This window comes from Takifugu rubripes, chromosome 22, assembly GCF_901000725.2.
Source record: "Takifugu rubripes chromosome 22, fTakRub1.2, whole genome shotgun sequence".
In the NCBI taxonomy this organism is placed as follows: Eukaryota; Metazoa; Chordata; class Actinopteri; order Tetraodontiformes; family Tetraodontidae; genus Takifugu; species Takifugu rubripes.
The window spans coordinates 11563947-11580976 of NC_042306.1; the positions used below are offsets into that span (position 1 = coordinate 11563947).

General features: G+C 50.4%; 1 protein-coding gene across 2 annotated transcripts; it reads right to left on the minus strand.

Annotated features, from left to right (window-relative positions):
• Nucleotides 1–333: 333 nt before the first annotated feature.
• On the minus strand, nucleotides 334–16836 carry gng12a (guanine nucleotide binding protein (G protein), gamma 12a). 2 transcript variants are annotated; one of them, XM_011616563.2, is made up of 3 exons: nucleotides 16600–16836; nucleotides 2406–2514; nucleotides 334–2142 (listed from the first exon to the last, which is right to left on the minus strand). In XM_011616563.2, exons 2-3 carry the CDS (start codon nucleotides 2496–2498, stop codon nucleotides 2017–2019), a joined length of 219 nt encoding a protein of 72 aa, XP_011614865.1. In that variant the 5' UTR covers nucleotides 2499–2514; nucleotides 16600–16836; the 3' UTR covers nucleotides 334–2016. The 2 variants fall into 2 exon arrangements, with proteins under 2 accessions (XP_011614865.1, XP_003975756.1); XM_003975707.3 differs by having other exon boundaries at nucleotides 16440–16833.
• Between the last annotated feature and the right edge of the window lie 194 nt (nucleotides 16837–17030).

Genomic DNA, 17030 nt, shown 5'->3' on the forward strand with positions numbered 1-17030 from the left:
TCATTCCCGTGTGATTGTCCTTTTGTGGAAGTGTGAGAACTTCGCACCGGTCGTTTATCCGGCAGCTGGTCAGAGTCCCGAACGGCCACCAACAGAGAAGCAAAACAGAGTCTGGGACTCGGCAGACGAGTTCCCAAAATACCCGGCTCTCCAGGAGCGGAAATCGGGGCTTCTATATTTGTACTCGCTGGATTCTGACAGCCGCGACGAGAGGCCGGAGGTCTCGCCTGCCATGACTGAGACATAAATACACCACTAATGAGAGGAAGTAGGCCCCAGATAGGGCGTGGGTGTATCCCTCCGCCGTTTAAACCATCAAAGTTCAAAGAAGTGAATCACAGGAGCAGCAGGAATGCTTCACTTTATTAATCATTGTTAGGTCTTCATACAAAGGTTGGTATATTAATAAAGACATTTATCAAAACTCAGATTCTGACAGGTATCATTCGTACGAGAAGCCCGTTCCGGATTGGCTGACGTGGCAGTGGCGATCTGAACTGCAGTGGTTTTATTGCAAGAGGACTACTGGGAATGAGAAAAACAGCTGGATCCTGACCTGAAAGTACCTTTGGGGAAAGCGCCGGTGCCGAAACGGCTGTGAAGCGGAGAGAGCACCAGGTAAGTGAAAGACCATTAAACACCAGTTCTCCCAGTGACCAAAGACTATCAAGACATGGCACATTAATACAAATCACTTCCACCATCCCACAAGTAAAAGCCTTCAAACTGAACCATCGGGAGGTGTCAGGAGACAAGGCAAACATAAGTAAGGCTTCAGAGTGAACGAATCTTCTCCATTGATGCTATTGATTCAATTTCTTTGTTACTTTTGCCATTTAACAAACCCCCTGGAAAAAGGGGCAACATGAAGCAACATGTTGGATTAGAGACCCTCAACACACATGAAAAAAAGAGGAAAGAAAGGACATTTAAAAGTGTCGTTAATCCAGATTAACCTTTGCGCTGGATACCGTACCCAGGGTCGGACAAACGTGCACACTAGCGTGGTCTTAGAGAAAAGGAAAAAGGCTCACAGTATTGCGTAACACTAAGAAAAAAGGAAAGACTAAAAATAGTTTCATTGTTGGGATTTTTGAGAGCCGGTATTGCCTGACTGGTTTGGTCCCAGCTTCCTCGTTAACACAGTGTTGTCCTACGCACAAATATTCTCAAGTGTACTGTACATCACAGCGCTGGGGGTCATGTGATCACAACCTGAAAACATCTCAAGGCTCATTACAGGTCCTGTGTGTAGGATTTAGTGGCACCTAGTGGAGGGAATGCAGAGGGCACGAATACTGCCAGCCCTGAAATTACAGTTTGAATACTGCAGAATCTGTGAAGTAATATCAACAAATATTAACACTTCATGCTCAGGTGTGCTGTAAAAAGGTGCAGAGCAACACTATGGAGGTGGACTCGGAGCAATACTTAGTCCTTAATCATACTTGAGATTGGTATTTGGATAAGCGCCACTTCTGTTTAGATTTCCTCCAATAGACGGTTAAAAATCCTACCCACCGGACCTTTAACTCTGCTGAAGACGAGGCAGTAGCGTGGGGATCGTACCCAGCAGGAAAGGGTTAAAGGCCGTAGAGCATCTGAACTGTACCAGATATACAGAAACAGCACCGCCTGACCTCCACCTCAGACCCCGACGTCAAGGAGCTGCCGAAAACCACGTCAGAATCCCGAGATCACGTAAAAGAACGTGAGAGGAGCCGCGGCTACCCATGAAATCTCAGAGGTTCCGGCTGCTTGGATGTGGACGTTAGGGGTCAGAGGTCAGAGCACTGCCAGAGGGTTTCAGAGAGTCGCGCAGGCTAACGGGGCTTCCTTTGCTCTTAATGCTAAGCTTTCGTCTGCAAAACAAAATGGTGACCGACTGGTTAACGGGACAGGCGGACGCATGGTAAGGCTACCATCCCCCACCCACCCCCCTCCACCGCACGAAAAAGGGAAAGAGTACAGCAACATGAATAGGAAAAACAACATTTAAAGGCTAAGTGGCGTTCACTACAATATAGTGCAGGGTTTTTTGTCCTTGAAGGGATTGTCTGAGGCCGGGATGCCCATGAGCAGGGGGTCGTTCCTGGCGTGTTCGCTGCAGTAGTTCATAAGGTCAGCGGAGGCCTTGGACACCTGCGGAGACACAGACGGACGTTAGCGCCACTCACCGACCCTGAGGTGACTAATCAGGCTGTTTCCGTCCATCATCGGTGCGTTCCGGGCGGTTTCCAGCGCACGTGGGCGTCGATCAAAGGCAGGAATGTCACGGCGGGATCAAAATCTGCTTCGGTGACACGTACGCAGGGGAGGCGATACCGCTGACTCACCGCACGTTAACGTTGACTAAAGAGGGCGGCGGGGGGGGAACGTGCGCGAGCGCCGGCGCGCATCCTCACCTTTATCCTCTCGATGCTCGCCTCTATTCTCAGCTGCTGCACCGTCCGCCGGGCGTGGTTGATGTTGTTGGAGCTGTGAGCCTTCGAAGACATGGCGGCGAAACCGACACTGCCGGAGGCGGAAATGGAAAAGGTGGTTAAATAACAGAATACAACAAGGCTTTGTTATGGAATGTGGGGAAATAGGTCAGAGAAAAGCCATCGGAGTGAGGTCACCGAGCGGGAAAGTCCCCCGGACGCCGGCTTTGGCAGACCTCAGAGGTGTTTGAGGACAGGTAGAAACTTCAGGTGATTGCTGCAGGAAATGGTGACATCGGTTTTCTACCAGGATGTTCCGTGTCGGGCGTAAGACTCGAAAAGGCATTCTCAATACTTCCTGTAAAAATGAGCAAACGCACGCTGCGGCGGTACATTTGGGCTCTTTTGCAAGCTTCTAGAGGGAACAATGGCCGCCGCTGCTGCAACATTGTTCCAGTGTGGACAGTCCAACAATGACCCGGCACCCTTCACATATCTGTATGTACACAGAAAGCTATAGAATCCTAAAGGTTTGGGAGTGGGCAGCATGTGGGGGGGGGGGGGGGGCTGGTGTGTGGGAGCACCACAGCTTCCTGTTAATCATTGACAGGCTGGATGAGAACACGCCTGGACCTATCCTTCAGCCGGTGTGTGTGTGTGTGTGTGTGTTTGTGTGTGTGTGGGGGGGGGGGCCTCCGGCTCCACCGTCTCTCCCGGCTGATTTTACTTCCCTTTGTCTGCCTGTTTCTTCTCAGACCAACCGACACGCGTTTCCTTTTTGCATTTCTTTTGCAACGCGTGCACGCAGGTCTTGTGGCACACTTGGGTTTTTACCAACAGCAGTTCGAGGTGGGTTAAAGGAAGCTCTGGTTTCTCAAGGTTATGAAGAAACGTTGAAGGGAAAACTTTTAAGCACACCGAGGAGGGGGGGGGGGGGGGGGGGGGGGGGGGGGGGGGGGGGGAGGGGAAGATCTGTGCAGTTGATGCAACCATTAGAACTTCCCAGCTCTTCCAGTGAATTACTGGTGTTGCTCTGTGTATTGTCTGCAGCAGAATCGGCCCCCAGGTGTAGCGGCCTCGGGGCTCTATTTTACTTTTGTCTCGGGAACAAAGAGGGAGGAAGGAATAAAGACAAAAAAGGGAAATGAGGACAGAAAATTTCCACTTTGTGCCTTCTGCTGGGAATGTCTGATTAAAAAGTGAGTAATGACTCCAGAGGAAGCACAGCCAAGGATGGCTGGAAGAGTCCCGGCAACATGAGGGTGGGACATGAAAGGGTGGCGCCCCGTCGCTCCAAACGACATGTTTGAGGACAGAACGCATGTCCACTGAGTCAGGAGGAGCTTCACGTGACCGGTTCTACAATAAACCGCTCGGGAAATTCTTCATCCGAGGCAAACGCCACTCCAGGAAGTCATGAATGCCTTTACTGGAAATGATGTCACACACGCCGCTTACAGGAACCTATCATTTTACAAGTCCCGTTCAAAGTCTACCGGACATGTTTTCCAATCCTGAACCGAGGATCACTTCAACTTAATCTAACGACGAGATCAGTCATTGGGCTGTTGCGTCTCTGGCTGACTGGAAATCAGCATAGCGAAGCTGTTGCAACAGCGGGTTTACGTGTGCAGCCACAAAAGCAGAACTGTCCCTCGAATACCGCACAACACTGTTTTTACACAGAATAGGAAATACTCAAAGCAGCTCCGCCACAACACCCGGTAAATACACCTGCTTCGGGGAACTGGGAAGAATGGGGAGACTGGAAATGTCACTGAGCAGAAATGTTAAGGTGGAGTTCTGCTTCATGAGGGAAACATTGCAACCTGCAGACTGTGAGGCGTCCTAGCAACAATGCTAGTCTGCTAGCATTAGGCAGAACAGGGCGTGCAGGATAAATGGGATTCCTCTTGTGGAGGTGTGGTTATCACCAGAGTAGCTGCTCAGAATTCAGCTTTATTCTGTTTTGCTTCCACTAAATTGATGTAATTGTGTAATGAACCCTGCAGCGTTGGGCTCTGAAGAAGAGGGTGGAGATGAAGAGCTATGCTGTTTGCCTGGTTGTTGTTGGACAGGTAAGATTGGCAGTGGTTAGACTAATTAGCTCGGTGCTTTTCCTGCAACATTCCATTAACAATGATGGTGCACGACAAAACCCACTATGCTTCTAAGCTCCATTTCTGTTTGAGATATTAAAACTGATGTTTTCCAACCAATTATCCAGGTGCGTAGGTATCAGGTCAGCTACTATGGACTCTAAGTCAAGCCTGTAGGAGGGAAGAAGGGGCCACTCTCTCTCTCTTTCCACCACTTGCTGATAAGATCTGGCTGCAGAAAATTCACCTGAACTGAGTCACCTTGGTGAAAGCATGAGAGCTCTGAAGGGGGGGCAGCACCTACCAGCAGCCCCAGTCTGACGGCAGCTCTCCAGGATGGCACCACTGTGTGTGGCATTAAGCACCACCATGGACATACAGTATATGGGCCCCACCTCCAAAGATCAGAAAGAGACCCCCCCATCCCATTTACAACATACACACACGTACAGACCAACAAGGACCACCTACTTACAGTGCAGCCCCCCCCTCCCCCCACGCTTCAAAATCCACCCGCACACGTGTGGCTCGTTAGGACGGCGTTCAAAGTGGCGTGAACAGGGCGCCTTTATGACTCAGAAGCTTAAACACCAACACTCAGAGATGAAAAACCGCGCTCAGACCCAATGAAAACTCTTAAATGTACTGATGATGGCTCAAAGAAGAGTCGCTGCTGTCTGACTTCCAGCATGTGTGGTCCCTGCACTGCATCAGAGGCCTTTCTTTAAATAAACTGGGGCATTCTGCAAGTTCTAATGTTCTTGGCTGCCCTTCAGACTCACCATAAGTGCCCAAAGGTCGCTATAGAATACCCACCTTGTCACGCCTAAAGATTTTAACTAGGTGCAACCAATTTACACTCAGTTGCACCCTTGCATGCTGCCTGTGCACGTGTGTGACTGCAGGCAGCAGCTATGCAGACCACAAGGGCTGCGCTAGGTCCCGACGTGTTGAATAAACATGGATGTTCTTGGGAAGGCCACAAATATTGGCGGCTCTTGGGCAGCACGCTGCAGAGCGGCGCGCTCGCCGGCCTGCGTAAATACAGTGGATGCCACGTCTGCGAGGGGCTCAGAGCGGAGCCCGCGCACCGCCGGGAATTCTGCACCTTGTTTCCAAACACGCGGCTGACTCTCGCTACGAGATCAAAATGAAAACTTTATTGCCGCGACGGCGATCCGCTGGCGTCTGTCTGACGTTATTAGCAGCCGAGGAGGGAATTGTGGAAAGGCGATGGTTGTAGTCTAGACAGACGTCTGCCGCTTTCAACAAGACGCAGTTCAAAGCCTGCGACCACAAGCCAATATATTGGCTGTTATCCCCTTGTGCACAAAAAAACACCTCTTCCGTGCACTCCCCCCTCCTCCACAAGTAGTTTCAGTCTGCAGGAAAAACAAATAGCAGGCTTCTGCAGGTCAGCACTTTCTCAGCTGAATGAAGGAGCTGTCTCCTGTTACAGGCTCAAACACCTGACTCTGCAGCACAGCGCTCTCCGGATCGCGGCGACGCCACGGCCGCCTGCTCTCACTTATGCACAGGGAGTGATATTCAGTCATCGGCCCCGCTGGCGAGCAATGGTGGGATCGTGCTGAGCGAGACACAAACGGCGAGGCGGGGAGGCAACGGCGAGGCCTCGCGCGCTCCGTGAGAACCACCAGGGTGACGTCACTACTTTCCCACCGGAAAAAATAAAGGAGGCCGAAGGGCTGGGCCTCCTTTGGCAGCCTGTGCAGACGCCGAAAAAGATCACCATGATTTTGTTTACCAGGGCAAACAGAAACCACAGAGCATGGCAGAGATAAGGCGCCACAGCTCGTGTGAACCCGGGAACGGCGCGGCCCCCGAAACGTCTGACGTGCACAATGTCTGCATCTGCACAAAAAGTGCCGTTAGTGGTGCGCTCGGTTCCCAGCGTTTAACGGCGTTCGTAAAAAGATCACAGGGGAACGCCAGCTCCAGGCGGGCTGAGCTGGCCTGCAGGGGGCAGTGACGAGTTCAATGGTTGCAAATCAACACGGAACAAAAGAATGTGGAGCAGGAGACGCACGACTGAAGGGGAAACGACAGAGAGTCTTGACCAGCCGAGGAATTCAGTGTAAATGTGTGACGGAGGGAACGTTGCAGGCTCAACAGGACGGACGTCAAAACGATTCTAAAGACACACGAGTGAGATTCTGGCAGCAGAGGAGGCTCCACGGTCATTTTGATTCCCAACGCAGGCTTCCCAGGAAACTCCAGCTTGAGGCGAGGCCCTGGTGTGCATGTGACCCCTTCCTGGGAAAATGACGAAACGCTGCTGGGAAAACGTGCGTGTGTAGGAGTTTCTGTGTGTATCTGTGCAAAAATGCTGCTTTCCAGTCATCATTCATGCAAAAAGGACTCAGCACCACCCAGCAGCTGCAGCTTTGGCTGCTGAGATAAGAACAACTGTCAGGCCTCCACCCTCAACACCCACTGCAAACACAGCCCGGAAAAAAACCGGGAAACCCTCGGCCCCGCCGGCGGGCCGGCCTACGGGCTGTGGACGGTCGACTTTACGATCCGAGCACTTGCAGGGAAAAACTAACTGCAGGACGATCTTGATTAGAGTCAACGCTGTGTTTTTAGTTAATTACCCTGCAGGTTCTCTGGCTTTCCTGGTTCTAAAAAAAAAAAAGGTGGAAAAAAAAGCAGACTGTTCCAGTCGCGCTGTGTCTAGACAGAAGACTTGACTGGACTCATTCCTGCAGGATTTCTAAATCCCAAATATGAGTGTAATTACTCCAGACTCATTCCTGTTTAAACAGAGAAGGAGGCCTTGTTCCCAGCACAGATTGGAGAGGCCTGACAAGCTGTGCTGGACTGAACAGAATCAGCCCGAGCTATCGGTTGGATGTGAAATAAAAAGCCGGTGAGGAGATAGACGAGTGCCTCCCTGAGATACGGAGCCACGCAGGCTCATCTGTAGGCTAATCTGTGTCCTTAGACGCGACACTTAGAACAAGACTGCACGATCGTGCTAAACTGCACATGCCGCAGCTGGAACAGATGTGTCAGGGAGAGATAATGGTGAAAACCTGGAGGACGAGAAATGCTCTGGCACGCAAAGATTCGGAATTAGCGAGAAATCGCCCGGGCTCTGCAACCCAGACACCCCGATGTAGCCAGCGCTGATGCAGAACGCTAGCTCAGCACCGCACTTCCCCCTAATAAAACCCTTTTTCTTAAATCTAACTCCAAATTGTGGTTGAACACTCATGGACAGTCACGATGCGGAGGAAGCGCAAATGGATTCTGGGACTCATCTGTTGAGTCGGACGTTTAAAAAAGTCTGCTCCGATTGTAGCGGATGATAAATGATGAGCTGTGTAATCCTAAATGTGGGTGCAGCTGTGGGTTTAATGGTATGGGGACACTGGTGTAAGTGTAGAGTGAGGTCTAATGATACCTGCAGGAGGTGCAGAGGGAGGCGCTTTGAGAGCCAGATCACCAGTTTCACTTTCTCTACCAGACCAGTTATTCAATTAAACAGTAAGTAAACATTTACCACACATGCAGTATTAATGTTAGAAATGTCTTCTGGTGGCCTAAAAGCTACATCCAAGATTACATAATCCTGCAAATAAATTAGCCGGAGTGGGTGAAAATTGAAGATTAGGAATCAATAACAGACTGAAGATGGTTCCTTTCAAAGCAACACACAGAGAAAACAGAGAGTAACTGAAGACAAAGGGTGACGCGTCTCTCCTGAGGACGCAGCGCCTCGCATTCCTTCCACGGGAAGGTCCGGTGGCGATGGCGAGCGCTTTCATGACGCTGAATAAGCGCTGACACATCATCTGACACACGTCTACGCTTCACGCACGCGTGCAATGTCTGGGATCGCCACGGATACAGACAAAGAGGTCAGCTGACTATCATTAGTGGCTAAAGCACGCGCTAAAAATAACCATCAATGGTCAGGGCTGCTTGTGGCTGAACGGGGGCGGGGGGGGGGGACGGGTGGACTCAAATCTGCTCAGCCTCTGGAGAGAGTCACCACACTGTCTGGATGAACAGGAGTTTTAAGTCCAAGGTGTCTGTGAGCCACTAGTTCCGCAGTAATAGCTCATTATCAGCTCAAAACAAACAGAGGCCAATGGCAGATAATAGCAATCGGACGTCACTACAGACGCACGGAGGTCGCCATGCAGGAAACACGGGCTGGCCCGGGCCGGGAGGCTGCCAGGCAGCGTCGCTCGGCTCCACCCAGCACAAACAAACAGCATTGTTGTAAAAAAGGGGGGAAAAAATGCACAAAACAAAGGCTATGGCGGCCGACCGGAGCCTGCTGGAAAGGGAAGGAGCGGCCAGAACAAGACGCGTTTGTGGCTGAACCTGAGGTAGCGATAAGAGGCGGCGTGAAAGAGGGACTTCAGCTCCAGAACACGAGCGCCGCAGCTGCGTGCGTGTTGCAATTGGTCACGTGCCAAGAAAAGTGCGGCTGGAGACAGCCTGGGCCGTCAAACTTAAAGCTACTGTGAGTGCGTCGCCTTTCGTCTCGGCCCTCCTCGCCCCTGAAAGGCGCTATTCATGACGCCGGCAGGGAGATGCCGCACAATGGATCTCCATCTCTCGCTGCCCTGCCTGTATGGAACAATAAACAAAGGTATTCAGTCTTTCCAGCCTCCACCCGTGCGCGGGGTCAGACGCATGCCCGTTGCTGCTGTGAGGAAGGTGGAACGTGGAATAAGTGATAGAGGCTCCGACGTCAGACGCTTCGTTAGAAAACGACAGAGGTCATAAAAAGAAGATTGTTCTTCAAGTAAAGAGGAAATGGGATTAGTCAGCCGGGCCCGTGTGTGACTCAGACATCCGTGTTTGTGCACTGGAAAATACTCATTATGCTATATTTGCATTTTCACGTGGGCTCGAAAGGTCAATCCTAATAAAACTATCATTCTTGGAGTACAAGCGTCCCCATATCGGGCCAATCAGGAGGCCCTCCAGCTGTCACAGGCTTCCACACAACTACAGAATCATGCAGACACCACTTGGAAACGAACAGAACCTTGTTCTCCAGCTTTCCTGAACCCTGCTGACAACATTAAACAGCACGTGGGAGCGGCGCTAACGTCCTCCACATGCCTGCCGGGGGACGGGTCAGCCTGTACCACTAATAACTGCTAATTGTAATTAGCATGGTAATTAAACAGGTAATTTCATTTTTACTGGAAACGCCGTGCAACTCCTGAGGCTCGTCAGTCAGGATATCTGAGACGCTGTTATTACTCCAGCGTGTCGCTGAGGGTGAAATTCTCTTGTCGGCAAACTGCCCTCTGGGGTCAGAGGTCAAACGGCTGGCAGGGTGGGACAATTGAGGGGTCCTTTTTCTCACTGGCAGTTTTTCTTGCTCCCGTGTCACCTCTCTAACGTGCATTCTTGTTCAACGAAGCACCGGCATGTTAGCTGGGTCCTGCTCTGTTCACTACTGCTGAGCTGCCCAAAGAAAAGTGTGTTCAGATTCATGTTTTCACTGCGTCCGCGGGGCTGCACGCTGAGAAGTGATGACTGGACGACTGCGTCTTGTCTGCCTTCATCGGAGACGCCGACTGCATTAAGAACAGGAACTATCTCGGAGCGAAACAGACGTTCCTGAACAAACACGGACAGGAATGACAGGCATGAGATTACTTCACATGGCCGTTTAGACAAGAAGTATGTGCGGTTAATCGTCCTCTGGGGAACAGGAACACGTGGGTTTCAGATGGAAAAATGCAAAAAACCATGAACAATGCACATTGAACACAAGGCTGGGGTCTTAAAACCGGAAGAGTTTCAGAAAGATCTGCACTTTTGCATCAGGTTCACCCTCACGGGGACACAGTGGAGTCAGGCAGGGACTGTGCTGCAGCTAGCAAGCAGGTGACCGACTTTATAACGGCAATTTAGGACGGGGTTGAAGGCCACAATAAATAAATAAAGGAGCGTGAAAACAAGAGGACGAGTGAAACTAATTTATAACCAAACAACTGTTGTCAGTCAAAACGCAGGGACATATTTCTGGAACTTTCAGGACACTCAGAAGCTAAAGCGTTTGTAAGATAATTGTGACCTGACGCCACCGTGGCGACGGTGAGGCGGCGTGAGCCGAGCCTGCGGGGACGTCTCCTTTCGTGAGGCAGGTGTCCTCACGGCAGAAGCCGGCCGTTCCTCTCGATGCATTCAAAGACCCAAACCCGTCCAAATGAGCTCCCGAACACCGAGTCATGCGTAGCTGCTGACGTGCAAATGCACCAAAAAAAAGGGGGGGGGGGGGGGGGGGGCAGTGATAAACAGTGATTCCTCTGAACCAGAGACAGACACAAGAGGGAAATTATCTGATTCAAAATCCTGGACAAACAAAGTTAAGATCAAGCGTGATGTTGATGTGGCGACACAGGACACAGCGATCATGGTGATAATATTCAAAGCATCGTTGCTTTTATTTTGGGGGGGGGGGGGGCGCTCCTCCATCTTACTACTGCCACTGGGCTATCACTCGCTCATCTGCAGTTTCAAAGACACGTCGGGTGGAGGAAGTCTTCTCCACCGGTGGGTCAGGCTGAGGCCACTTCCTCTGCAGCCCACCCTGAATGCCTATGAAAAAAACCACCGTCCCCCCCGCCCCCCCCCCCCGGGTCTCCCTTGACTTCCTGTTTGCGCGCAACAATTATGTTGACTGAGGTCAGAAACGGTTTCATTCATACAAGTCACGGCTTCTTTTTTTTTTTAACTCTTTAAGGGAACGTGTGCTTCGAGTCTCGTGCTTAGTCAGAGTGACGGTAAGCTACCACGTCACGGGCGTTGTGTCTCATGCCCCCACCGTGCCCAACCCGACCGTTCTGGGGTCAGACGCTGTGTGCAGACAGATCAAATCTTTTTTTTTTAAAAATGGCACCACTGAGAAATGTTGGCAGAGCAGATTCTGAGGCCGATTGCTCGCAGGGAAAAAAAAAAAAAGAGTTCCACCTAATCAGATAACTGGGGAGCGAACACTGGATGTTTGTCAACGTGCACGGAGGGGGCCGCCAAAGTGAGACGCCGCTCTGCCTTGCACAAGAGCAGAGGAAGGCTTTACATGACTCCTGCCTGATTTGAGGGGGCGGACAGACGCCGAGGCGACAAAACGAGCAGACAGGCAGCGATTGTGCGCCGCCCCGACACCTGGATCAGACACAGAAACTCAGTGTGGGGCCGGGACAAAAAACTGTGGGGCCCCGGCGGTTTAAAGGCTGCAGAGAAAGAGGTGCAGCTCCCGCCTGTTAAACTCCAGCGAGCCACAGGTGCTGAGCTCCTCTTCAGTCTCAAAAAGTCTCTCACACACACACACACACACACACACACACGCGCGCGCACACACGCACATGCACACACACAGTCCTTTGTCTGGAATGACAGCAGAATTCCCTGCAGACTTATAAAAAGCTTTAAAGAAATGAAAGAATTAATCAGAGTGACAGATTTTGCAGCCTCCTTTCACACACACACACACACACACACACACACGCACACACGTGTGCAAACAGATCCCACTATATCACATAGCATTCATTTACTTATTCATTTAACGTGCACGCTTTGCAAAGGTGGAACACCTTTACCTTTCTTTACCTGTCTGACAGAGAGTCTGCTGCCATCGGCGGTACCTCTAACAGACAGGATGTGCCCATATTTGGGCGTCTGTCTTTGGAAATTAAGTAAGCACAGTTTGGGTTCTTACAGGAAGAAAAGGTGTGCCTTACAGTAGGTGGGAGTAATTCAGAGCACTACATCCAGTTCAACCAGACAAATGCATCACCCAGTACCGGGACAGCTTTGACTACACAAGAAAAGGCAGCAGAAAAGATGGTTAGAGCAGCACTACGGTTAGGATTTAGCTCCAGACACATCCAATAATAATCAGAGCATGTTCTCGTTAATGCGGCATCAACGCTAGCATTTGCACGCAGGGCTTTTATTGCACAGCTTTGAAAATGAAAGAACTAAATAAAACAAAAGGGCGGCAGAATCTCGTGCGATCATTTAGGGAGGGGTGCAACAGTAGCAAGGAGGAATATGCACGAAGAATTTAGAATAACTCAAATTATGTTTAATTACCATAACGATGCGCTCCAAAGAACACAAGTCATTATGTTATTATTTATCTTAATTATTGATCTCTGTAACGGACTGTAACACAGGTGAACTCCATCTGCTCTTCTTTGTTTGTTAACGCCACTCTGTGTGCTCGGCTGGTTGCTATAGAGACCTGACAAACTCAAACTCGGACATGATCTGCAGCGGTGTACACACACACACACACACACACACACGCACACACACACACACACACACACACACACACACAAAAGCACGTTATCCGAGTCGTCTGACATTACAAATAACTGCGAAATGGCTCTCATCCCAGGTGCTGCAGAGGCACAACAAAGCACAAAAAGTCTGTTCCACACAAAGATGGGCTTCATCTTTGCTACCACACTATATGAGGACAGGCCAAGTTTTGTACAATAGTATATTTAAACGAGCTGACAGTTTGATAAATGTGGGTACGTTATTCAAACGTACCCTGAACTCTAAGCTCAGTATCACATATGTGGGTACCGAAACTACTGTAAACACGTGAGTATAGATTTACAACCGTAACTGGGGTCATGTGACACCTTTCAAGGAAGGCAGAGTGCGGTCCGAGCGCCCCACCGTGTGGCCGAAAGGCGGTACTGCAGCGGACAGCGTGCGCGGCGTCACGAAAGACGTGTTTCTGTCTCTATTTTCTCAATTCTAGCACATCGTTTGGTGACAACAGTTGAGACATAAGGCAGAATGACTTCTTCTCTCCCCCTCTCCATCTGTTGTAACATTAGGCTGAACAGCAGGTGGATGACGTGGAGGCTCTGGGTGTGACGGTTTGAAGATGACAATGGGCCTGAAGAGACTCTTCATCGCTTCTCATCTATAAATAACGCCGTCTCCCTCGCCAGCACAGCGATATCCAGAGAAAAAGACCTCTGATCACTACTGTAGCCAGTACAGAAGTCTGCTGTGTTTACAATAAATACACTTCCAGTTGATCTGAGCAGCCACATCGATGCAGCAGTCAAACACCCTCCCTATCAGAAGGTCTTGAAATTTCACAAATTCAGATAGTGGAAATAAAAGAGACAAACGTGACCTGGGGTCAGTGCCAGTGCCTTCACGGCATGTCACGCTTGACGGGGAGTTATTTCTCAACAAATGCCGGTGAACGCATCACAACTTCCATCTAAAAAGGAAGAGAAAATAACTCTTTTGTGACATTCTGGAGAGTTTGAAAGGGGAAAGTCTCCACTCGGCTTGTGGATAATTATTCTTCAAGTCAGTCATTTTCCAATAAATGGTAATTTAGGAAACAGTGAAATGTTGTACGGAGCTAATTACCTGCAGAGGAGACTTTGGCCTTTGATGTTGACTGTTTTTACCAAACTACATTTATTTGCAACAGCTAAATGGCTTTAATTCTGGTCGTGCGGGGCGTTTAGTTGCAGTCTGAGCAGGAAGTTGTGGTGATAAATGATTGCTTGGATGGAAACGCCGCTTTCTGTCTTCTTTCTGGGGCAATATGAAGGTTGCAGTTGCAATATGAAGGTTGCAGTTGCTGCTTTCATCAGCATATTTAAATCCTGTTCACGGAACATTTATCTTTATTATAGTGGGGTTTACTGTACACTATCATTATAATTACACTAAAGTTATCAGTATTTATGGAATTTTGTATCACCGGATCTCAGTTCCTGATTGGTCGGTACAACAGTTTTTTTTTAAAAAAGCAACTGTTGATGGTTGACAGTTATTTTTTAATCAAGTTAACTTTTTATTGACGGCAGCAAACCAGAATCAGAAAAATCAAAAATGAAGAGTTTAACGACACGGTTGCTATGACAACGCTTCCTGCTAATGTGTCCGAGTCTGATGGTGAACTGATTAGTGTGCGTGCGTGTGTGTGTGTGCGTGTGTGTGTGTGTGTGTGCTTCCTGGTCGCATATTCTTTACTTTCCATGCTGCGTCTGCCCCCGCAGACCTTCTGCTCTGACCTTTGACCCCCAGTTAAAACATTTCTGGATGATAACTCAAAAATGAAGCGATGCCTCTTTCACGGGATAAATGTTTCTGCCTTGCGGCTGCATCGTTGCCGGTGCGGCCTGCGGGAAAACGTCGGGCAACGCTTGGAATTTCACAAAAGCAAGTGACTGTGCAGCCAAACCAACACATGGGTGTGACCGTCTATCCACAGTCGCACCATTCCTCCCAGTACATCTGCTCCTGGGGGGGGTGAAGCTCAAGTAAACCACCGGACGCTCACTCTTGTGACTGTTCACACACATTTCCTGTGCGTTTACACACATACCACTAATCTAAAAAGGGGGGGAAAGTGATGTCGGCCAGTTGGTGGCGCTAACCTCAGACTCGTTTGCCCAAAAAATCTCAACAAACCCTGATTACATCCAAAGCAACGCTGGATATTTGAATAAATGAGGCCTCCAAACTATCTCAAATGTGGCTGATCTAGACGTCAATGAGGGACTCCATCCCTCAGGATTACGCACGGGCTGGATCCCAACACCGACATGTGGGTTCAGAACCCTGAGACGTGGGGGAAGATCCACGTGAGCGGGCCTGCGCCGCCGCGCTTCCTCCGAGAGGATGTCAAGAGAGCGGCCGATCGAGTCAGGCTGCATTCTGCGTCACAGAAAACGCACGCCGCTTCCAGAGCCGCCAGTTAGGCGATGAAGTATTACAGCATTGGTTCCAGCCGCATGTGCGACTTCCCACATGATCCCAACAGTTCCTCCATTGTTCCACGAGCACCAACTCACGAAGGGGAAAGAAAGGGGATTCAGATCGTCTCCGCGGCCCTCGAAATGTGGAGAGGAGCAAAAGCGAATCCGTTAACGCGACACAGATACCATCGCCATCGCCGAGCCCCTTCCTCCCGCCGCATATCCATTTACACGTATGGTGCATCTTCTTAAAACCCGTCAGCCGGCCCAGGCTGAACTTAGATCAAATATTCTTGGACACGTGGAGGCCTGGGGTTAAAGGTCCTCCGAGGAACTGCAACTGGAGGGTCAGCTCCATCTCATCCTAATGGAGGCACAGATAAATGCCCGCCCTCCGCTGGGCTTTGCCCCAGCTGTGGCTATTGTCACATTGACTCAGATTCTCTTGGCTGGCGCTGTAAAGCTGTCCCCTCCACCACAACAAAACCCACAATGACCCAACCCCCCCTCCCCATCGACAGGGCGAAGGCAGGAAGTGAGCGATCCTCGGCTCCTCGGTGTGCGGCGCGAGCCGCTCACGTTGATGGGCGTTGAGAGGAGGCTTTGATGGCGGTGAATGGGGTACTAATGAGTTGGCCTTATCAATGGCCGGTTTGTTTTCTGTCTCTAATGGCCAGGAGACATCAAAAGAGCTGTTGATGCTCCGTGTAAACGCCTCGGCCGTTTCCCCATCAGGGCCTCCACTTCAGCCATCTCTGCAGGTCACCTACCACAGCCGGATGATGCGAAGGAAGTGGCTGGCGTGTGGACCTAGAAAAGTGCTCTGATAATAACCAAAAGAACTCATTTGGTGGCCAACACAGTAGGTGGGGCCTGTGAGGAATAATCAGAGCTGGAGGCCCAGAAAGCACCGAGCGGAGCAAACCTTGAGCCCTAAAACCTGTTGAATAACACGCACACTCCGCGGGCAACAATCTGTGATTATGCGGTTGCCGGGGCGACACATGGAAACCAGTCAAACGTCGCCCTGCATTGATAAAGGCGGTGGAAGGTGGCAGCAATGACAGCAAATCTGCTTCCGAGCGAGACCAACTGTTGCTTCACGCCGAAGCGCGACGCGCCCGCGGACAACGCGACAGGTTCCCCACATCTGGCGGTCCTACCTGGCGGGGGTCAACGAACAGCCGCGTCTCCGTTCACTCAAGTCGAAAGGATTCCGGCAACACACTGGGAGGAGACCTTTCCCTCGGCTCGGCGGCTCACGGCGCAATGTCACAACTACCGATGTGTTTACACCTTAAACCAGCTCTCTTCGGGCCTCACCGGAGACGTCAAAGCTGCCGAGTCGGGGCACTGGCGCTGTCCGCTGGAGGCTGTCTTAAACAAAATGTCGTTTACTTTCAGTTGTTTTTCTTTTTTTAAAGACACCTTCCAGTGCGGCCACTCTGCCCCTTTCTTTTCCTTTTCCTCCTCCGCCACTCGAACGACGCTCCGCGACGGGAACAGCCGAAATTTGTCGGGGAGGCAGCGGGAGGCGGAACTAACGAGACACGAGCGGACGTTTCTCGGCGTCAATTTAGCGGTACCAACAATACCGTTTCCGGTTAAGCTTTTCCAAAGTAAGAGCATCCTCTACGGCGCAAGCTGGTTAAAACTAGTATTACCAATTGGGACCACGTGAAATGCAGTTTACCGAAAGATTAACGTCTTGTAACACTTGTTTATTCCCCCCCCCCGATTCCAAATTTCTTTAA